Source organism: Vanessa atalanta, chromosome 21 (assembly GCF_905147765.1).
Source record: "Vanessa atalanta chromosome 21, ilVanAtal1.2, whole genome shotgun sequence".
NCBI lineage: Eukaryota > Metazoa > Arthropoda > Insecta > Lepidoptera > Nymphalidae > Vanessa > Vanessa atalanta.
The window spans coordinates 7,154,515-7,179,345 of NC_061891.1; the positions used below are offsets into that span (position 1 = coordinate 7,154,515).

The following is a 24,831-nucleotide window of genomic DNA, read 5'->3' on the forward strand; positions in this document are numbered from 1 at the left end:
ATTTTTTAAATATATCGATATTTTTGACAGCTGTTTACAAGAGTCAAGAATATTTCAAAGACCAATTCGTATGTGGCATGGCAACATTTATTATACGTCCATTTTCTATCAATTTGCAAACTCAAAAAAAAACGACGTCTAAAAAGAATTTCTTTTTGTCGGTTGGAAGATTAGCTCAGCTTAGATAATGTGAAATATTTATACGTGTTTCGATTTTATATTTTTCTTCTTAAAACACCTTGACATAATAATAACAGCAATATAACGGTAAGTTTCTCTACATTTTGTTTGTATTGTAGAAAGTGACCGTTGTCGGGCGTTTGCTTAATTTGTATGTGATCCAGTTTCACATCTCGCTTTAAATTTGATGCGTTTATTAATGAACCGGTCTATTATTGAACCGTTTCATAAAATTTGCCAGGTAGCCATTGTGACAAATAAAGAAAGAGACCGTTGGTTGGCTGAATCATCTTCGAGTAATATACGTCTTCCTATCCATATTCCACAATACAGTGCCAACTACGCATACACCAATCGCAATATAATTAATAGGACCTATTAAATCAAAAAGATTCAATAATTTTACCGGAACTAAAATATTGAATCAAAGTTTTGGTTAAAATATTATACTGTTATTGTCTATTGATGCTACTAAAGTTTCTTTATTCTCTAAATACTTGTGCAAATGGATTGTTTACTCATTAATATATACATATGTCCATCTTGCTGCAATTTACATGCATACTGCATTAAATGCCTGCAATCCTTGACCTTGTAAGGGAAACACATTAAAGGTCATACAAGATGCATATTTAGTATACAAAATTGTTCTCATGGTAAACTGGAATCCATATAAATATAAAACCTGGTCCCATTAATGTGTTGATCAAGAAATTCCTTATAAAGACAGTCCTTGAGTGGTAATAGGGAAATAGTCTGTACTTTAAAAGTTTCATAACAATTTATTATAATTGTTCGTAAAGGGAATTTAAAATATTTTTATTAATATATTTATTTTTTTATTTTAGTATAAGTGTGATAGTTATTTGTAAAATGAATTCCTTTTATCTTGTTTTACTTGGCTTTAAAACCCGTTGTCAGATACTAATGTGTTATTTTTGTTACAAACAATGTAATATATTAATGTTATAATAATATTATAATAATTATGTTTTTACTTTATCTTTAATTTGTCCATATTTTTTTAACTTATTATTAAAAATATTATTTAATGAAATATTTTTTCTATGTCTACCAAATGGGTGTATTTTTACAACTTTTTATTTACAATTTCAGTAAAGATTAAATATTGAAAATGGAGGATGAGAATGAATATAAAAAATTACCGACAGAAGAAAAATGTGTTCACAAACTATGGAAAGCCAGAGTTGCTGGCTATGAGGAAGCAATAAAGCTATTCAACCAGATTGATGATGAAAAAGCACCGGAATGGAATAAGTTTTTGGGACTTATAAAGAAATTCGTGACTGACAGCAATGCTGTTGCACAAGAAAAAGGTATTCTAACCACTAAATTTACATATTAAAAAATATTTTAGTACATTTTTATTTCATTGAAAATAATTAAAACTTAAAAGCAACATAGAATCAAGATAGGTACAAATTCACAATAGTTTTCCTGCTATTGTAAATTTAAGTAAGTGAAAGTGTTTCTTGGGATTTCAAAGTTTTTGACTGAATATCTGAATAAGACTAAATTTTATTTCTCTTCCTTTTAGCTTCCTACTGCATCATATTTGTGAATCACTTAATTTCTTCCACTTTTCATTAGGAACAATTTACTTATTGACCTCAAGTTACTGACTAATATTTGTATTGGATTCAATAAAAGTTTATAATCATGAATCATTTTATTTTTCACGAAATGCTAATGAAATTGAAACCAATTGGTGCATTATGATGATTAATATATTTATTTATTTAACATGTCTGCATCCTAATTTCCTCAAACAGTCACAGGATATTTGTCATCTTAAGAATTGTACTATAATTTAACAAATTTAAAAGTCTGGTTGCTTGTTACTCAAACATACAATAATAGCTGTATGTTAATGAAATTTGTAATAGGGATAGTATTTAAACTATCCTAAAGTATAGCTATGTAATATGTGTGTTATCTATGAAAATCATTCGGGTTAAGGTCAGGGGCAGATTTCCCTATAGGCCGAGAGGAACTCTGAAAGATAGTGAATACATTAAAATAGTATTAAAAAAAAGAAAAATTATAATTCTGTTTGTTAAAGATGTATATTTTTTATAAAATAGTTACCAAATAGAGCCAATAATATATCTTATATTTTGATGTTGTCATATTATTTAAATGATTTTGTTTGCTGTTGTGTAACTATTACTATGTTATGTGACTACTATGACTAATACTTTATTATTTATAAGTCATATTAACTTATTCTTGTAATGCCTAGGTTTGGAAGCAGCTCTGGTATTTGTGGAAAATTGTGGTCATGCGGGCAAAACAACCGGTGAGGTGATGTCTGGCATTGTAGCCAAATGTATAGCTGCACCCAAAACAAAGACAAAAGATCTTGCTCTGCAGGTAATTAATTAACAACTTAAATTAATTAAAAAAATCATATGAAATTTAAATAGGTTTTTGATATCGTTTTTTGTTTTTTTTTACAATTTTAATCAAATAAATTAGCTAAATTTACTTTTTTTTCCAGGTTACTTTAATGTATATTGAAATTGAAAAACATGAAGTTGTGGAAGAAGAACTCCTTAAAGGCATGGAACAAAAGAATCCTAAAGTTGTGGCAGCTTGTGTGTCAGCTTTGAACACTGCCCTCAAGCAGTTCGGCAATAAAGTGATAGCCATTAAACCTATGGTTAAAAAAATACCCATCTTACTAGCTGACAGAGATAAGGGCGTCAGAGATGAGATGAAGGCTCTTGTAGTTGAAATGCACAGGTATGTAATCTTATAATAGTAAATATATTATATAGATAGATAGATAGTAGATATATTCGATTATTATTATTTAATAAAGGTTAATAGAGGTTTTATTATACCACATCAATTTGATTTTGTACCTTTTGTATCCTGATTCTAGCTAAGTTAACAAATTATTACTAATGAGATTAATTTATTTTTTAAATCAATAGTCAAATGAGACATCTGATGGGAAGTAGTCATCATTGCCCATAGATATTTGTGTCTTAAAAAATATTTACCATTCATCACAACACCAATGCACCACCAATCTTGGGAACTATGATGTCATGTCCCTTGTGCCTGTAGTTCCACTGACCCTTCAAACTGGAACACAATACTGAGTGTTTCTGTTTGATTGTAGAATATGTGATGAGGTTCTGGTACCTACCCAAGATGAACTTGAATAAGAATTTATCAAATTGGTCAATTAATAGCAAGCAATAGCAAATGACTGATTATGGTCGTTAGATAATGTGTTACTGATGTCAATGCATTTTCTTGTTTTGATTTTTTATTTATATTTATTGCTTTAGACATTGGCACTGATAGAATTGTAAATCATTAATTACACTCTCTATGCATCGCCTACCAAGGGTTCTATGATTTTAAATTTCTTGTACTTGTAATAACACCGGCTCACTCATTCTTCAAACTATAATACACTGCATTATAAATCGAGAATGCTTATTTGGTAGTAGAGTCAAATGTATTAAGTGGAGTACAATAACAGAGATGACCCATAGCAAGTAGTAAGACATTGGCCGTCGTGGGTCCGCAGATGGATAGGGGCCGCCATCGAGCCGCACATCGCGCCGCTGCAGGCGGTGGTGCAGCAGGAGCTGCGCGAGTCGTTCGGCGCCGGCGGGGCCGCGCCCTCGCGCTACCTGCGCTCGCAGCAGCACCGCGCGCGCGACGCCGCGCCCGACCAGCCCGACGGTGAATACAGTGCATTTCGATGGCAGGACGAGTTAACATTGACGAACTTTAGCCTTATGTATCTCAAAAAATTTTCTAGCAGTTCTATTAAATTATACATCAGAGACGGGGCTATAATATATTTCCACTTAACTACTTCTATTCGTTCAACTTTTACTTTCGAAGTTCCGATAACATCTTCGGCAATTTCACGACTCCACAAATAGATTATTAAATCTCAACTAACGAGGTCATGACGATTAAATGTTGATGTTGAGTTGATTTAATCTTGCTGCCAGTGGAAACATCTATGGAAAGAAAGATAGTTTGATTTATACATACTAATTCAGACAAAGCAAATGCAAGTCATGCTTTTAGAGAAAAAAAGTTTCACAAATAAATTGAACAATGATTTAGTATATGAATGAACTGTAAATTGAGAATGTAACTTTGCTTTAGAATGAAAAGCTCGGGGATAAGAGCTTAACGATTTTTAAAATATTTTTAAATGGTGGGGAGGTTAGATATGTAACCAGTCACAGTTTAATAAATATTATTAAGCAACTTCGAAAATGGAGGAGGTTCTCAATTGACTTGAATCACTATCCCTGAAGATTTTTATAAATAACATATACTCATGAATATGAATGCTTTAAAAATGTAGTTTAAAAATATATTTAGGAATAACTTTTTGTTTATGAATCAATATTGTGATTATTTTTGCAATGTATTCAGTGTTACCATACCAACACTATTTAAAAAAAAAATGGTTTTCCTCCTGTGTACTCGAATGGAACTTCTAAAGATATTATAATTATTCTCTTCCTTTCTACAGGTGGTGCTGACGATGAAGACGCTGAGACTGGCGGCGGAGATTCAGCCGAAGTGGACACGTATGACTTGCTCGATCCGGTGGAAATATTGTCCAAGCTACCCAAAGATTTCTATGACAAGCTTGAAGCCAAGAAATGGCAGGAAAGGAAGGAAGCGTTAGATTCATTGGACAATTTATTGAAAAATGCTCCGAAATTGGAACCCGGAGACTATGCTGACTTAGTCAGAGCATTGAAAAAGGTAAAGTATGGACTTAAATGTTGTATTTTAAGTAAGTTATTTCTATATTTTAGTAAGTACATATCTTTATAAAAAATATTTGTTTAAGAGAATGGAAAGGAAAGACATAATTCATAAGTTAGTTTAGATAAATCTGTGCAAAATTTAATTGGTTGATTTACATTCTAAAGAAAAGAGTCATGTTCTGACAAAAAATTTTACTAGTAAATTAGATTTAAAAATATTATAAGTATTAATAATAGAAACAGGTTTTAGAGTTAATATTAAGATTTATAAACTTACATAAGGTTTTGCTAGTAAGACATATTGCCATATGCCTTTTTTTGTAGACAGGGTGACGAAAACCCTAGAAATTATTTGACTAAAGTATTGTTATCATTCGAATATTTCTTATGTTACCATATTAATTTTATTTGTTGACATAATTTTTTTATGTCAGTCTTTATGAAATAATAGTCTGCATTAAATTAATTTAGATGTGTATCTTATCTTATACTCAGATTATTATAAACACAGTAACTGATCGACATAGCTTTTTTTGTATATTAAGATAAATTATATTTTTAATATCTTAGAAAAAGCCACGGTAGCGGAGCCTCACACTGTAGTAATGAATAGGATATGAGGCTACCACACCCAGACATTAGAAATAAGTTTAACAATGGTTTTATTGACCTTGAGACAAGAACTGACGGCGTATTGTTTTGCATACACAATTAAAGACATCAATTGAAAACATTTGTCACGTAAATATATGATCTACTAACGATATTAGTTTCGTCCACTGTAACAGAAAAAAAACGCAATATTTGGGATGAGATTTGACGTCGTGAATGTCTGTCGTCCTCATGGATTCCGTGTTAAAAGACCGAAATAATATTACACGTGGATTTCGAAAGTAGATCGAAGGTTCAATTCGTCCGAGTGCGAAAGAGACGGAAGTGTAACGGAGCGCGTGCGGCAGGTGATCACGAAGGACGCGAACGTGATGCTGGTGGCGCTGGGCGGGCGGCTGCTGGGCGCGCTGGCGGCCGGCCTGCGCGCGCGCTTCTCGCCGTACGCCGCCGTGTGCGTGCAGGCCGCGCTCGACAAGTTCAAGGAGCGCAAGCCCGCCGTCGTGTCGGCGCTGCGGGACGCCGTCGACGCCATCTACCCCAGCGTGAGTGTCGTCGATACCTTACGCGCTGCGCTGTATTTTTCTAAATTATATATTTAAAAAAAAAAACACTGAATATCCGATTATCCGATCACTGAGGTCAGGAAAAAATATCTTTCCTACAAAATTAGAAAATATAAAACTTTATGGTATTTTTAGAGGTAAAAAGAAGTAATTGGAGAGCCTGCATTCCATTTTTTTATGTGCTTTAAAGTATTATTTGTTATTATTATACTTTATCGGAGAATTCTCTCTTGAGCACTTTAAAATCTTCATTTTACAAATTACTTGAACATAAAGCTTCCATCACAATAATAAGTAGTTCTTATGTATCTCGTAATAGTATTTCATGTTAAAACATAGTTAATATCATTATATCAATGAGATTACTTTGTACGACACATTACTTCCAATAATCACAACAAGATTTGTGGTCATAAGGAACCTTATCCCATTAGGGATTGCCCTAATACCTATTAAATAACTTGATATTACTTTATAAATCAAACCTAGACATATAATTATATAAGTTAAATTCATAATTAATAATAATGACTTTGGAAACTTTACGTTTTTGGTATTTTACTCAATATTGGCAAAACAACTAATGGGCTTACTGTAAACACAATTTTGTGTCAAAAGTTTTAGCTGTACTTGTAATTTTGTGTTGCTGTTGCTTAAGTAAAGAATGCAACTAAAATTAAATAACTTAACGAGTGTAGCTTCTTTGTGTATAACATTGCAATTTTTTCTCGTGATTTGTAAATTATTGATTAAGTTAACATTGTAATTAACATTCTAGACAAACCTAGAAACAATCATGGAAGATATGCTCGCAGCTTTCGATAACAAGAATCCGTCAATAAAAGCAGAGAGTGCTATGTTCCTGGCTCGCGCTTTGTGTGTCACTCAGCCCGCCGCTTTCAACAAGAAGCTGATTAAAGCGTATGTTGCTGGGCTGTTGAAACTATTAGAAAGTGCCGGTAAGATTTATTAAAACAATAAGAAATTTAATAGCGCGTATATTAATATATGTTTGTTTTAAACATTGTTCTGATATGCAAATGGGCCACTTAATAGTCAATGGTCAACAATGCCCATAGACATTGGAAGTGTAAGAAATATTAACCATCCCTTACATTTCCAATATGTTATGTCCCTCGTGCTACACAGGCTCATTTACTCTTTAAACTAGAACAGAACAATAATAAGTATTGCGGTTTGGCGGTATAACTTGTGATTGAGGGTCATATCCGCACAGATAGGCTCACAATTTTATCCGTAAAAGTTTGTGCCATACATATAATTTAAGTTGCTATACACTATGTTGTTCAAATTACACTGGCTTATTTATTATTCACACAGAAGCATTACAATTAGCTTGTCTCAGTACTTAAGAAATTAATAAATAAAATGTCATAATTGTTTTATTGTTTTTTTTTTTTTTTAAATTGTTTACATTTTATTTTTGTTATGTAGGTAATAAATAATCGTGTAATGTATGCTTGTAAGAAGTTATGATTGTAAAGTACTTCTTTTTTTATTAGATCCTGTCGTCCGTGATGCAGCTGCGGAAGCTCTAGGCACAGCCACAAAATTAGTCGGCGAAAAGAACATTGCACCACACATTGGAAAATTGGACAATTTGAAAGAGCAAAAGATAAAAGAATTTGCAGAAAAGGTATAAATAATGTGTTTATTAAAAACCTGTATTACCCTAAAAATATTGTTATGCAATCTTGTTTTAATTATACTTAAATAGCATACTTTTAGTAGAAGAAAAATATTTAACTACTATTAAATAATACTATATTTATAAAAAAAGTATATAAAAATATTTGAAAATCTAAACAAATTGTTACAGGCGGAAATAAAAGTAAAAGTAGCAGCTCCAAAGAAAGAAGCCAAACCGAAAGCTGCAGCCCCCACTTCCGGAAAAGGGGACACAAAACCCGCCGCTGGTTCAGCCCAACCCAAACCCGTCAAGAGACCTGCGTCTGGTAAGTACTTAGGTATTCTTATAAAATTGTATTTGGTTAAATTAGCTTATACATTAAAGACTCATGTTATAATGTCATAATTCATACGTGTCATTGTAAAAATTTTCGTTGATTGTTAAATAAAATTACAGCAGCTAAGAAACCAGCGGGCGGAACCAAGAAGGTTGCGGCGAGAGGTCAACCGAGTCCTCCGCGTGAACAGGAGATGACTCCCGAGGAGGTCGACGCTAAAGCTGAGCAGCTGTTTCCCCCCGATGTTATCAATGGTGACCGAAAGAGATATACATTCTCTTCATTTATTTAAAATATATTCCATGAAACTTTAAATCAGTAGAGTATATAATTTTATAGTTATTTTGTTAACTTTTGTAATGACAATGACTAGTGTCTTACTTTATCAGTTATATACTAGCAATTTGAAATCTAAATCCAAAGTCAGAGGTACATAACTCAACCTCGGGCCCCCTGTGACTTCCTACGGCGAAAAGTAGTTTTCGATTTTTAATTTAACGAAAAAAAAGCCGTAGTCACGATAGTGACGTGTCGCACCGACCGCTGCAGGGCTGGCGGACACGAACTGGAAGAGCCGGCTGGCGGCCGTGCAGAGCTTCACGGCGACGGCGCGCGCGGCGGGCGAGGGCGGCGCGGCGGGCGCGCAGCTGCTGTTCCGCGTGCTGGCGCGCAAGCCCGGCCTGCGCGACACCAACGTGCAGGTGCTGCGGGCGCGCCTCGAGGCCTGCAAGTACATCACCGACAACTACCCCGTCTCCACGTAAGCCCCCCGATATATAGTAGTTATACGTTTCTCTCGCCCGCGTTTGTAGAAGGTAACGGACTAAACGTATTGTTTCGGTTTGTTATTGGAATTGAATTATCGTACCTATATTGAATATATTATAAAATCTTATGTATTAACTTTTATTTAGAGCAGTGGCAGGATTACATAAGAGAGCAAAAATGATTATAAATGCAACAAGCATTAATAAAACTATTAACGATTTTATTACATTGGATAAAATTTTGCCTTGCGAAGACAACTCGTATTATATACATACCACATGTGTACGCTCGACCTCAGATGTTATTTTACCCTGCTGTCATTCATCTTTTTTGTTGCTTAGTATAAATAAGTCACAATTCTGTTAACGTTATTTGTAATAATTGTTTTAATTACTCAGGACAGCTGCAGATTTCGTCCTGCAAGATATTGTCACAAAGCTTGGCGAAACTTCTTGCTCAGCAATCTGCGCTGAATGTCTCACTTCGTTATCGGAAAGCTGTGGCTTGGAACATATAATCAATGAAAGCTTAACATTCGCAATGGACTCGCAAAAGAATCCGAAAGTCCAGGCTGAGTTGTTTAACTGGATGTCAATTGCCATTAAGGAGTTTGGTTTTACGTAAGTGCTATATACCCTATACTGCTAATTTCATAATAAATACACATATAAAAATTAATTGTCTTATATGCTACGGTTTTATGTTTTATTGTTAATAATGCACTACTTATTACGCTCCACAAAGTAAAAAGGACACATTTTTAATGTCCAAATGCGTTATGAAAAATTGTAAATTCTTTAGTAACTATTAAGATTCGTAAATAACTTTACTGATCTTTGATTACAGGATGAATGTCAAATCGATTGTTGTTCACTCAAAGAAGGCTCTGTCAGCCACAAATCCGAATGTCCGGACGTCAACAATTAACTTCCTGGGTATCCTTTCGCTTTATGTCGGACCGTCGCTAATAAACAATTTCGACAGCGAAAAACCTGCCACAAAGCAATTAATAAGCTTGGAAATCGATAAATATGCCAACAGTACACCCCCAACTCCAACTAGACAAATGGGCAGAGTCAGTAAGGTATTTGGATAATTTTACTAATATTTTCTCATACGTTTTTTTCTTTACGTTTATTATTAGTTACTGCACTATAACGATCAATTTTAAATAAAAATATATTAGAACATTATTAAATTTCAGTCAGCAAGCAAAGCCTCGGTGGGAGATGAAATTGAAGACGCGTTCGATGAAGGAGCAGAGGATGAGCCGGTCGCCTTAGAGGACAACCGACCCAGGACCGATATCGCACCACTTATCACCGATTCTCTGGTCGCAGAGATCAACGACAAGAACTGGAAGGTACATAGAATCGATTTATTAGACATGTGTAAAATGAGTAGATTTTTTTTATAATGTGATGATTGGTAGATTATTAAAGGGGCCACCTGGTGGGGTAAGTCGTCACTAGCACTCAAAGATATTGGCGCTGTAAAAAATATTAAACATTCCTTATACCGACAATACCTTGGAAACTAAGATGTTATGTCCCATGTGCTTGTTACCCTGGCTCATTCGATCTCCAAATCTGAACACAACTATACTAAGTATTGCTGTATGGTGGTTTATGTAATTGAAATGACTATTTCACTTGATTGTTTAAATTAAATATATATTTGGTAATTTTTTAATTCATTTGTCTTTGCAAACTTAGACAAACATATTGAACAACTTCTCTTGTTTTATTTCAGGTTCGCAACGAAGCACTAGATAAGGTGAAGGCAATTATTACTAATTCGTCTCCGATCAAATCAACGCTCGGTGAATTGCCGGCCGCGCTCGTTGCGCGACTTCTCGACTCGAATTCGAAACTAGCTCAAAGTGCATTACAAATATGTGAACTGTTAGCTACGTCGATGGGATCGAAGTGCAAGCAGCACGTGAGGACCTTTTTCCCAGCATTTTTCCAAGGTAAAATTTTGTTTACTCGTATAAAGATATCACTTTAAATTTACTAAGCTTTCGGAATATATTTTTTATCCAAAATATATATATATTGCTCTGCTAATTTTAATGAATCGGAAGACAGATATTTTTCACATTCTCCCCGACAGCGTTCGGCGACAGCAAGCAGTGGATCCGTGCGGGCGCCGTGTCGTGCGTGGAGGCGTGGTGCCGAGCGGCCGGCCCGCACGTGGCGCTGGAGGGGGAGATGGTGCTGGACGCGCTGCGGGCCGGCTCGCCCGTGCTGCGCGCCGCGCTGCTGCAGTGGCTGGCCGACAAGCTGCCCAGCGGTAGGGCGATAATTATTGCACTTGTTTATTATCAAAAAACTAACACAGTTGCTACTATTTCATCCATCATTGAATACGTAAACGCCTCGTTTACTCATTCTGCTAAAAACTTTGCAGTGCCGCCGAAGTCGTTCCCGCGCGAGGAGCTGTCGTCGTGCGTGCCGCTGCTGTTCGCGTGCGTGGAGGACCGTGCGGCCGACGTGCGCAAGGCGGCGTCCGACTGCGTGCTACCCTTCATGCTGCACCTCGGCTACGAGCCCATGCACAAGCAGCTCGACAAGCTCAAGGTGGGTCTCCTGTAAAAGTTTATATCTACTTTTCATAAATCTTGTTCCTCAATAGAAGGTGGCATCTAATTCCCACCAGTCAATAATTTCAGCATTATATTAATTATAAAATTTATCAGAGATCAACTATAGGCTAGTTGACAAAATTTGGAAATTAGTTTAAAACTATAGCTTAGCATCTATTTCACCCCAAAAATATACTATTTTAAGAAAAATAGGTTTTTTATGTTAGTATTTTGAGTTTTTAGAAATGAACTTGAAATTGACCGCGAAAAAGGCCAAGACTGTCATGGCGTCTTGAATGACGTCACACCTCGCGAAACAGCCGTGTTTGTGTATGACAGTCAATTGTGTTTTTTAATAAATAATGAATTCCTCGTATTATAAATACTGTATGGTGCCCTAATGTGAAAGTACAACGATAAAAACGCCAGACAAATTATTCATATACGTACCAAACAATAAATAAATACGAATTAAGTGGTTAAAAATGGCATGGAGGCAAGATGCTCTTATTTTGTCAACTACTAATTCCACAATTTATTTCTGTGAAGATCATTTCGATGTAAGTATTAAATACAACTTGATATATCTATTTATAAATGTATAGTAAAAGAAATGAATTTAGCAAATATAATATATCACACATAACCTATAAAATGTTAGGACTAGAATAGGATTTTATGATTTGTTTGAGTTAAAATATTATTTTCGTTTTATAAAATGTAATAATTCAAACTCTTCTTATTTTTTTAGTTGCCAAATGATATGACTAATTAAACAGAGTATCATATTATGGGTAAAGACACAAGTGCGCATGAAACCAGGTTGTATACCAACGAAGTTCGAATGCCAAGAAGATATATGTTGAAAAAACAAAGTTTGTCAATAATCGCAGAGTGTTTGAAAGATCCAGAACCAAGTAGTACCCCCAGTTTATCTGCCATAATGATAATTGATAGCAACAACGTAGCGTTCCGCGCTTGTTTCGCGAGGTGTGACGTCACGCAACTCTGATTGGTGTTTAATGTCACGTGATTAAATGCCTCATTTTGTCGATTTTATTTTCCAAAAATATAATTAATCTTTTATTATTTTTGTAGAAAAGTTGTTTTTTTATTTACTAATTATCATGGTTAATCATTAGAAACTCAAAGCCATCCGATTTATTATTAGTGGAAACAAGCCTATTATAATGTCTATCACTTATTCCAATAGACAAAAATATATTGTTGACCTTAGAATTTGCTTCTTCAAATGTTTCTAATGAATCATTATCAATATATTTTGTAAAATAAGATTAATAAATTATGTATTTCATCATAGCCGGGCTCCAAATCCGTGGTACAAGCTGTGCTAGATAAAGCCCGACCGAATCTGCCCGTACAGCCGTTACCCACTAAAAGCAAGAAGGAAGAACCTAAAGCTGTCAAGTCAGCGGGTGCTCTTAAAAAAGAAGCCGAAAAAAAAAGTGGACCAGCCACCAAATCTAAGGTATAAGATGTTACATATATAACTATGATTTACAAGAACATATTTTAAGTTGTAAATTGATCATCATCGTAAAAAATATGTGTAAAAATAGGTCACGCTACGCATTCTATGAATACTAACTAATAACACAAAATTACACAATACAAAAATTAATTATTATTTCTAAATAAGAAAATTTATCTGTTATGTTTTATATTATGATCGTTGAATAAATTTTACGCAATGAACGTTACAAAATGCTTATACTTAAAAGTGGATATGAGTTGTCACCGTAATGAATAACGTAACGAATTTATACAGGTTGTCAAACCATCGTCCGCCTCGAGTCGCGGCAAAAAAGAGGATGAAGATTGTACACCATTGCTACCAAATAACAATGCTAAGAATCAACGGATTATTGATGATCAAAAATTGAAAGGTAAAGTTGTATAAATGTATTTACTTTTTCTAACTATCGCATCTTCTACTAAGACGTTGGACGAGTCCATTCTATCCTGTACAGAATAGAATATATTTACGTGTTTTGTCGACTGGGTCGTCGATCAGCATGTAATCTATAGACCAATCAAAATCAAATTTTATTTATCTGACATTATTATTTTTTTGTTCAGTTCTCAAATGGAACTTTACGACACCTCGTGAAGAATTCTTTGAACTGCTTAAAGAACAAATGAATAGCGCAGGTCTTAACAAACAACTAGTGGCAAACATGTTTCACAGTGATTTTAGGTAAGTATTATAAAACTTGCTCAATTTATCTACTAAAAATGATATCTACAAAAATTTGTATAACTATTTATATATCCATTGATTTCCGATATTAGATTTGTTCAATAAATTGATCTATAAAAATCAGTTACTAACAATCTCAAATGTAAAAAAATATAACCAAAAATAGTTGATATATTAGTGCATAGAAACATAATATATTGTAAAAATGGGTTGCAATTCTTAATAGACGATAATTTTAAATTATGTACCTCATATATATTTTTATTTTAGGTATCATTTGAAAGCTATTGAAGCCCTATCAGAAGATTTACATGACAATGGTTCTGCACTTGTAGCGAATCTGGACTTAGTGCTAAAATGGCTAACACTGAGGTTCTTTGATACAAACCCATCTGTAATCCTCAAGGGACTGGAGTACCTGACCATGGTGTTTCAATATTTAACTGAATGTGATTATACTATGGCAGAGTATGAGGCGAACTGTTTCATACCATATTTGGTTTTGAAGGTTAGTATTTCTTATATTATGGAGTTCCAAAACGAACATATAATTATTACCAGTGTTGGGTGTGAGTATATAAAAGCTGATTCTAATGGCTGGATGAGTAATGATAAATAAATGAATATGGCCTTAGTGGGGATATAAATAATCTGTATTATTTCAGGTTGGTGATCCGAAAGATACAGTACGCAATGGTGTCAAAGCTCTATTTAAACAGATCTGCGTGGTCTATTCTGTTACAAAGCTGTTTGGATATCTGATGGAGGGATTAAAATCGAAAAATGCACGACAAAGAACTGGTAAAAATTACGATATTTTATGTAACTAATATTATTTTATGTAAAATCTTTTCTGGGTACGGGCAGTACTCGATGCTGTAAGAAATGTTTATAAGTTTCGAATATTTTTAAGCAGTGACCATATTACTAGATCGCAAAAACTATTTTTAAATGTAGAATATCAAAATAAAGTATGCGACGGTGGTACTAAATATTCGTGTATATGGTCGATACCCGAACGATACGATACGATAACTCGGAGGGCGGCGCGTCCGCAGAGTGCCTGGAGTGCATCAACCACCTGCTGGAGACGTACGGCTCGTCGGTGCTGGCGGGCGGCGCCACGCTGCGCGAGCTGGCGCGCCACATCGGCGACCGCGACAACGCCGTGCGCTCCGCCGCGCTCAACTGCGTCGCCACCGCCTACTTCCTCGACGGCGAGCGCGTCTACAAGATGATCGGCCAGGTCCGTGGCGGTCTTATTCCATTTCGATACGTCGCACTCTTAATTAACCACTTACCGAAATCACTAACTTTTGATAATCGATGTTATATTTTTTAGGGTAAATACCAAGTTTGTGATAATAATTAAAATCGACACATATTGTCTTAAATGTATAATCTTTTAGTTCTCGTAAAGAAAACAAAGGTTCGTTCATTCATTTAAAGTGTTTTTAGATGTAATTCTTACGAATTGAGCCATTATTTTTTAAATTTTTAGTTCTAGCGATGTTTTAGTAAGAGTGCGACATAATTATTTAGCTGTTAGTCGGAACATCAATTGAACTATTGTTAAATAAATTTTAAAAGTTCCAATCTTTCTTAGATTTCGGATAAAGATTTATCTTTGCTGGAAGAGCGCATCAAGCGCGCGAGCAAGAGTCGAAGTGCAGAAGAGCGCAGGTCGATGGTAGTTCCGTTGTCCGCTGATGGAAGACCTATACAGCTTGTACCTGAGGTAATAAATAAGCACTTTTGCGTATTAAGTAGATATGATCAAATCCATTGACCAACATATCAGATGTATAAACCATTAATCAGTTTTTCTAAGATGAAAAATTTAAAAGAACAAAAGAGTTAGGTATAATACCAATGCTAATTCATTAGTCACATTTTGTTCACCTATAAAATATTAAATATTATATTAAATTAGTATTAAAATAAGTCAAAACGGTATTACAATTTTATGTGTGTATGTAATGTTGAATGAATTTAATGTTTTAATGTAATTTACAATGTGATATCATTAGGATCGAGAGAACATAAATATTTGTGGATATAAGTCATTAAATTTACTGATAATTTTTGATAACAAATAAATTGTAATAATTTATCATTCGACAATCTATAACAACAAAGATTATGCAATATGGTAAAACACATTGTAATTTTATTTTAAATATAAATTAAAATTTGTGAAGAAATGTAGAAATATTGCTTTAAATTTATAGATATCACAGTTTTAATTCGTTTAAAAATTAAGTCGCGTGGTGTCCGGTAAAGAACTATTTCAAACGAAGTGTTGCAAAGCCGACTAAAAATGTATCGTGTTAAACATATGTTGATAGAATTAGGATACCCAGATACCACCACGAATCGAACTGGTTTCGATTCCAACCAAAACATTTCCAACGAAGGTCGCATTCAGGCAGTCGCTGGCTCTAGGAGTCGACCTAACCTATTTGTTGCAGTGTTAACACATTACGACGATTCCCAAGCAACGGGTTATTTGCAGATTATAATAATAATAAACTATAATGATTGCAAATATTTAGCAGGAGGAACAAGACATCGCAGAAGATCAAGCACCGCCGGCGGAGTATGAGGAAGAGGAAATTGATGAACCACCACCACCGCCACAGCCGTAAGTGTATTATTTACATCTTAAACATTGGTCTGTCAAATTATATTATATATTTCATCAATAATTTAAATTATTTAAATCTTTAACTAAAGTCACCTCTCTTACTGATTAGAACTGACACATAATGAAGCAGCTGATTCTGCTATAAACATGAATATACTTTTTGACAAAACAATTATTCTAAGCTAAGATAGTTGATTGAAACATTGACATATTACACAATAACAATGCCATTTGTGTTATTTAAAATAACCACTGAGTTTATAAATTGTTGTTTTTGTCTTTTACAGAGTAGTGCCAGAACCCAGAGTAATAACTGGTCCGTTTGGATTAGATCCGGAACTCATAGCGAAATTAGATGCAGCTGTACCCATATTACGTAAACCTGATCTACCTGAACTAGACCTCAAGTTTTTGGATGAACCTGTGCCAGCATCTACTGTCAGAAATGTGACTGCACCTGTTAGACCCAGGTAATGTGACCTAAAAACCGAAGGTATTTAATTGACTGACATTATAAAGAGTGGTTTATGCTTATTGCATGTCTATGAGCAAATATGATTTTAGTTCGAGTTGGAATATATAGACTATATAGCTATCATGCTATAAAAAAAAAGTAATATAAACACAGCTAGTGAAACATGTTAATTCATATAAGGTATATTTATGTCATTATCATACTTGTTCGCAGTATGGTGACGATGTCCCCCCCGCGCCACGTGTCCCCGCACGCGCTGTCGGCGCCGCCCGCGCACAAGCCCTCCGTCGACGACTCGCAGCTCGCAGACACCATACACTCTATCTCTAGTCCTGACCTCAATGTAAGCTAGATTTGTTTGAAGATTGTGGTAAAAGATTATTTAAATATAAATGAGGAAAATTTATCCAGGATTAAAGTATGATAACTAGGCGTCTAGTTATCATTGTTATCATAGATCCAGGTTGATCGTTTAAGAATAAATAAAACAGATGTCAATAAGTATTCGATAAATGAGTAATTGTTATTATTAATGGTATATAAAATATATTATTTTACCTAAGTTTGCACATGATGTCCAGATTACAATTTTAAGGTACTCACGAAATTCGCACTGAGCAGCAAGGTTAGAATTATGTTTTTGCCGTTTATCATAACTATTGAAAAACGATTCGATCAATACTAGTTCCTCTATAAATCCTCTGTTGTCTACAATGTAAGGCTTATATTGCAGGCCGCTATCCGCGCGCTGTCGCTGATCTCGGGCGCGCTGGTGTCGGGGCGCGGCGCGGCGCTGGGTGCGCACGAGGCGCGCCTGGTGTCGGCCGTGGCGGCGCAGCTGCGGCGCCTGCGCACCGCTCCTGCGCCTGCGCACCAGACGCTGCCCGCCTACAAGTACCTCGCGGGGGCGCTCACCACCGTCAGTTCTCATTTTACGCACACATTACCTTTGTCTTCAACACTTACATTTTGATTGTTGCGAAATTGCTTTATTATCGCTTCAGTGCTTGGACTGATTTTAATGAATTTAATTCTTTTTACACAGTTCTATGAAACAGCTGGTTGCGGTAGACAAGTGGGCGAAAGTGCATTACGTTCGTTACTTGGTGAACTGTTACTCGTACTGGGAGCCGCACCGACCACCCCTCCACCAGCAGCAGACGCGGAGCGCCTTGTGCGCATACTGAACAACGTGTGTGTACGTGTATTAGAGCACTCCCCGCGCACGGCATTATTATGGTAAGTTATTCTCATAACTCTTCTTATCCATATATTTTCTTGTAGCCTATGAATAATTTAAGTCGTCATAAATTCATTTATGTCAATATTTTTATTATTATAAATACACTTAACAATATATTCACTTCAACAGTGCAATAGTATCTCTTCTCCATGACTCCATAGTCGAATCGGATCCAGCCTATCCTCGCTACCAGGATCTGTTACTTAAATGCTTCTGGAAGACATTGAAAATGATTTCAACATGGGACGTCAATTCTATAGACTATGATGCAGTACTATACAAGATACATCTATTTTATAAGGCTTATCCTAATAGCTACTGGAAGAAAAATCCGGAAATAAGTGATACACCTTATAGGTAAGCTATTTATATTGTGTGTGATAATCATGAAGAATGAAAAGTAATTATGAATTATATAAGTAATTTTAGAAAACAAAAGAATTTGCTTGCTTATTAATAATGTGTATAATGTCACCATCACAATATTTTCATTAATTACCCATATTAAAATTATTGAAATTAATAATAAAGATATCAATTAAAAACTTATCTTCGTTTTGTACTTGATATTGGAATTGTAGCTTTTGCGTTGAGCACTGCAACCCTTTTTTTGGGTAAAAAATATATGTTGTTAATTAAGGTTATTATACATGTTAAAACCCACCCATTAGATACCATATTGTAATATCTAAATATGTTAAGCTATTAAGATTTGATTTTAAGATAAGAAATTTCCATTTTTTTTTACAGAACCGTCAAAACACTAGTCCACACATTAGTCAAGATGAAAGGGGCATCCATCACAAACCATTTAACACAAATACCCGACGTTAACGAATCCGATCTCTATCCTTATTTACATAAAGTTCTCAAGGTATTTTATTTATAAAATATTTTTATATAATTATTAACATAAAGTATCTCAATAATTTTGTCGACGAAAGCGACAAATTAATAATTTTTTTACGTAAAATTATCCATTTCTTAATATATACGTTAAAGCCGAAACATAGATAACAAAACTGTTAGTTTTAAAAAATATGCATTCGTATTATAAATATATTTTAATATAATTCAAACATTTATTTATTTAGACGTTACTATTCTTTATAGCAATTGAAACTAGACGAACGAAAAGACAACCCGTCGGACAACATGAACGGCGGCCTCCCGAGCGCGGTGGGCAGCGTGAACGCGGCGCTGTCGGCCGGCCGCCTGCCGCGCGCCGTGCACGAGGAGCTCGCGCTCATCCTCAAGCGCATCGGCTCCAAGGAGCACAACCGGGACGCGCTGTCGCAGCTGTATGACTTGCGGGTAACGATATATGCCTTGAATAGCGACCCGCCCCGGCTTCGCACGGGTACAATGCTGATACTGAATATACTACAGAATGTCTTACAACGTTCACAGTTTTTCAGACAATACAAACCGCTATGTCCCTGAGCTTTAAATCTGTAATATCTTCGAAATATTCATTAAAATGACATGCTGTAAATGGTCATATTGATATATATTAAATTCACAATGTATTTAAGGTACTTAATTAGATAAGGATTAAAGCTTTATTGCTTAAAATCGCTTCGAAAATAAAATTTCTTGAAAAAATAAAGGATAAAAATGGTTATTGTGGGTTATCCCTAAGAGATAGACATACCATTCCGGACTATTTTGAAGACCATTTAAGGTGTACAATATTGTAGTACATTATTTTGATCTATCTCGTAGGTTTCAGCCAGCGTTTACGACATCACTTCAGAAACCTCTAAAACTATTAGTGTTTCTCTACTATATTGTGCATGTATTATACATATAAAACTGTCGCTTCAAAATCCATTGTGTAATTTTAAAGATCTAACTAACAACAAGCAATATCTAACAATAAGCAACTTTGTTTTATACTATATACTTGTAATAATTCTCAGTAAAAGTAAAGACTGTATACTATTGTTATTCTACAATTTTAAAACATATTGTACCAATGTAATTTATTGATTTGAACCTTATATTTGGTTTGTAATCTTTGAATTTAAATTTATTCATAAAAAAAAGAACAGATAGACTTCCAAAAAATTAAAACATACCATAATATTTAATGTATGATAAGTAGTTTCTACCTACTGTGTGCATCAAGTTTTAACTCCAGTAGAACTTAAAACCATTATAAAATTTCAGGAGCGTCACCCAGAAGTGGATATTTGGACCTTTATGCAAGGCTCGTCGTTCTATTTCCGCAACTACGTAGAACGAGGACTAAAGGAAGTCGCCGAACAACGCAAAATGGCATCTATGCCCATGTACAAAAGCGATTACAAAGCAGAAAATATTGGTAAATTTATCACTGTTAAAAAAATTAAATATATACATGTTTACTCATACATTTCAATCATTAATCTTAGCAGCCTTAATGTACTAACTAGCGTCATCGATATATTGACAAAGTTTTATTTTTTTCATTTTTGTGGTGCAGTTAAAACTATGTCATATAGACAGTTTATTTAAAAAAAAGAGTTGGTATAATTTTTATTTTTTTTAACATATTTTTTATAGAGAAGGAATATTGACTAAATATTAATAATTTATAAATATTGATTTATGTTTAGAGTTAATTATACCTTTCCTAGAAACCATAGATATGATATGAGCCGAGATGGCCCAGTGGTTAGAACGCGTGCATCTTAACCGATGATTTCGGGTTCAAACCCAGGCAGGCACCACTGAAATTTCATGTGCTTAATTTGTGTTTATAATTCATCTCGTGCTCGGCGGTGAAGGAAAACATCGTGAGGAAACCTGCATGTGTCTAATTTCAACGAAATTCAGCCACATGTGTATTCCGCCAACCCGCATTGGAGCAGCGTGGTGGAATATGCTCCAAACCTTCTCCTCAAAGGGAGAGGAGGCCTTTATCCCAGCAGTGGGACATTTACGGGCTGCTTATGTTTATGCTATGTATAGATATGAAACAATTAAAATGATTCCTTTTGTTTCAGATATTAGCAATGAAAATGATGAAAAGTCACATGTTATTTTCTTAGAAAAGCTAAGAGCATTACAGGTAGGTTTGTTATTTTAAAATGACGTTTTTATCGTTCAAATAATAAAAGCGTAAATTTGATGCATTAAAATGATGAGGATTTTTTGTCAAAAAATATTTTGATGTATCTATATATTATTTTTTTACGTTTAATATAATTTATGTTTTATTTCTCACCAGGCTAAAGCCGGCTTAAAAACTGAGTCTAACCCATCGTCACAGCCGCGAACACCCATCAGTGACAATAGGGCGCTCGCGGAATCTATCAACGAAAACACGCTGTCCCGCGCACACAGCATCGACCCACAGCTAGAGGTAACTTGTTCAATTTGACAAATATATAAAAACATGTTCGACACATTTTAGTTAATGTTGATTTAAAAAAGTTCTCCATTAATATATTTTTGGTCATAATAAAATACTATTCCTCTGTACTGTTTATATTAACTATAATTTAACTTCTATATCTAAAGTTCCGATAGCAACTTCGACATTCAATAGTTGTAACGCATTTTTTATCCATAATGAATATAATGCCAATTCTAGGTCAAAGATATTTATTTTTGATGTCTTTGAAATGGAGTATATATCATAAATACGTTTAAGTATAAACTATTTAATTTTTTCTAGCTTCACACGACACAAGCAATTTCTCAGAAAAACGAGGCCGCCGTGGACGCCTTACGCCTTAAACTGCAACAGATCAAAAGCTCCTCGAAGAGATAGACCTACTCGCTCTTCCGTTCGGAAAGCAACTCCATCGCCCTCATTCGGTCATGACGTGCGGTCCACGATATAATACTAAACTTTATTACCATTATATAAAGCGTGAACCTCGCGCTCCTTTAACCTTGTGATAAGAAGTCAATGTTGGAGGGATCCCCCAATTCATTTCAACGCTTTTCACCATTCATTTAGTTCCTAGAATTGTTTGGTCTAGTAAGTCTAGTACTAGTGAATCACTGTGTTACTGTTTTGTGAGATTAAAGCGTCCTTGGTCCCTTGTTTTGTACAATTAACATGACAATAGGTAAACAGTATAGTTTAAGCAGGGTATACATATGAAATTTTTGTGACTTAGCGAGGGACCGTCATGTAATGGGAATGTATAGGTTTCATGAGAATATGACTGTCTTGCCATTTGAAGAATGAGTGTATACTATGTAACGTATAACTATTTGACACGGAGTTTTAAATAGAATGCACGTGTGGCAATTGTTTGTTGTAAAATTAAACTGTCCCATTAGTTATAGAATCAGACTGTTAAAAGTTTACATGCTTTTGTTGCCAGGCTTAATAATACGTTCCCATTTTAGATAGACGCTGTATAAATAAAGTACTTCATTCAGCCAGTGATCTTAAAAAATAAAACAAGATAAATATTTTAATATTGTGTATCTTAGAAAACTACACTACGATTCTAGAGGCAAAAATACCTAAAGATATATAAATAGTCCAGTAGTGAAATAAATTTTTCTCATTGTATGTAATCAATGTAGTCTTCATTGTAATTGAAAACTACAATTGATATATAATCACATTTTGTTGTATTTCGTTTAGTATGTAAATGTTTGTGTATATGTATTTCTAAAGATAGCAATTAAAAGTCGACTTGAAGTCGAAACGCCTAAATGTTAAAGTTGAATAAATGTGCAGTCTTTAGAAATGCTTGTAATTATTGATTATGTAATTTGTATTGGTTTGTTTTAATGAGTTTAAAGACTGTTCTCAGGTTGAGTCTTGCGAGGAATACTCGGTGTTATATTGTGTTTGAAACTGTTTGCAATCATCCAGTAGGTTTGTAGAAAACTTTTATAGCTGCGATGAGGCCGTTAACTTTATATAATTATTTAAACCCCATCTTAACCCCACACTAACTTACTAAATTATATAAACATTCCCACAGTATTGGTATGTGTACAAATTTTATTCAATTTTACATTTTTTTTTGGATTTTTGTTGACATTGACATTTTTTTTCTTAATATTTATTTTCTGTAAATGCTCATGTGCATTGAATTTGCATAGCATACTTTTTTTTACTTCAAAAATGAATTGTACATATTCATATCTCGAAATTTGAGTAAATTTGCTTCAGTAACTAAAAGTTTACTTATATTGGTTATTAAATTCAAAATATTAATTTTGTCTTTTAGTCAAATTATAAAATGTAAATTTAATTCTTAAGTTAAGTAATTAAACAATTTAAATCTGGTTATCATGTCTCTTGGAATGAAAATTCAATGTAAATGAGTATTATGAAATAATTATGACTGATTTTATATCATATTCGTCCATTGTTTAAACTATTGCTACTTGTGTTGTATACGCTCGTCTCTTTCGTCTACATAATTTGTATCTTACGCAGATGTTTCCGTTATTTCTACGCCTGTTATATTGATATTGTTAAAATGACGAAGATTCGGAAATATGTTGAATTGGTAAAACTATTAAAAATGTTGAAAAGGAAAGAACTGTAAATTATGTTTTAAAACTGTTGTTTTTCCGATTTGTTACTTGAAAAAAAAATATTGTTTAAAATATTTTTTTTAAACGACGGTCTGATGTTATTAACTGTCACTGTCTCGATATATTTTATTATTAACGATAATTATTACGAATATCCTCTAGTATTGCTTTACATGAAACGACTTATAACTTGAGCATTTATTTATTTTAAAAATAATGTATTAAATCATGATGTAATATTGATAAATAAAGTTCATACAACACAGCTTTTGTTCATTATTTTCTGTTACCTGCAATGCTGAATATATCAAAATATTGAATTATTAGATAAATATTTTATAAACTATTTAAAAGTATAAAACGCAGTATTGGAGTATGTATTTTTAACATTACTAACAAAATAATTACTAAAAACCAAACAATAATCTAAATTCATGGTATCAAATCAAATAAGAGCTTGTAGGTGTCCCAATGCTAGTATCTTTCAAGTTTCAAGTCGAATTTAAGTATAAAATTTCTAATTTTTACTATGCCATCTATAAGTAATTGGGCCGTTATTAAATTGTCGTAATAAATTCTACTACATAATAATGTAAAGCTAACAATGCCGATATGAGTGGTTGAGATTGTACATACATTGAGTGCACCAAAAAAAGAGTTTATTATGAGTTTTAGGTGCATGTGCATACATTACACGATAGTTATTGCAAGATTATAAAAAATGTAAGCCTAGAATTAAAATGGAATAATTCGTAAATTATATTATGAGCATCATATACAATAAATCCATCCATCCATCTAAAAAGAGAGAGAAAAGACTTATAGTTACTCTTTATTTCTAATTACATTTAGGTTAAGTTTTTTAAATGTTTTATTTTGATTTTATTGTTATTTTCTTTTTATTATTTTTTAATTTTATTGTATGTTTTGTGTATCTTATGGGTTTGAAATTGCCTAGAATAAAGAATATTTATTATTTTATTATTATTTATTTATATATATTTAATAAAAACGAGAACAATAAAACAAAATATTATACCTGACGTAAAATTGTATTCATTTGTAACATAAAGATTTAATCAAGCAATAACAATTGTAATAAATGGTACAATTTTAGTGCACGCAACTCGGCAGCTAATGGAACGTATCAACGTAGACGCATTACGAGACAAAAGAACTTATGAGTCATGAGCATGACTGACCAATTGCATTAAGTGGCATAGACCAACTATAACCAGGAATGCTACCTCGTTCCCCACGT

General features: G+C 33.9%; 1 protein-coding gene across 2 annotated transcripts; it reads left to right on the forward strand.

The window, feature by feature from the left end:
- Positions 1-97: 97 nt before the first annotated feature.
- LOC125072244 (protein mini spindles) lies at positions 98-23,811 on the forward strand. 2 transcript variants are annotated; one of them, XM_047682772.1, is made up of 37 exons: positions 98-267; positions 1,297-1,517; positions 2,444-2,574; positions 2,702-2,946; positions 3,749-3,906; positions 4,721-4,959; positions 5,924-6,118; positions 6,918-7,098; positions 7,663-7,796; positions 7,980-8,115; positions 8,247-8,381; positions 8,677-8,887; positions 9,294-9,515; positions 9,742-9,979; positions 10,100-10,258; positions 10,648-10,867; positions 11,011-11,190; positions 11,308-11,477; positions 12,804-12,971; positions 13,272-13,389; positions 13,583-13,700; positions 13,974-14,211; positions 14,369-14,504; positions 14,762-14,949; positions 15,310-15,441; positions 16,259-16,347; positions 16,638-16,820; positions 17,039-17,168; positions 17,559-17,744; positions 17,871-18,064; positions 18,198-18,425; positions 18,819-18,942; positions 19,182-19,382; positions 20,241-20,394; positions 21,059-21,123; positions 21,283-21,417; positions 21,733-23,811. In XM_047682772.1, exons 2-37 carry the CDS (start codon positions 1,316-1,318, stop codon positions 21,826-21,828), a joined length of 6,039 nt encoding a protein of 2,012 aa, XP_047538728.1. In that variant the 5' UTR covers positions 98-267; positions 1,297-1,315; the 3' UTR covers positions 21,829-23,811. The 2 variants fall into 2 exon arrangements, with proteins under 2 accessions (XP_047538728.1, XP_047538729.1); XM_047682773.1 differs by having other exon boundaries at positions 16,262-16,347.
- Positions 23,812-24,831: the final 1,020 nt, after the last annotated feature.

Excerpts from the sequence above, each read along its gene's own strand:
- LOC125072244 (XM_047682772.1), top strand. The coding sequence starts at position 1,316 with ATGGAGGATGAGAATGAATATAAAAAATTACCGACAGAAGAAAAATGT. Across the intron at positions 14,505-14,761 it reads AAATGCACGACAAAGAACTG|AGTGCCTGGAGTGCATCAAC; the intron begins GTAAAAATTACG and ends GCGCGTCCGCAG. Across the intron at positions 16,821-17,038 it reads ACTGCACCTGTTAGACCCAG|TATGGTGACGATGTCCCCCC; the intron begins GTAATGTGACCT and ends ACTTGTTCGCAG.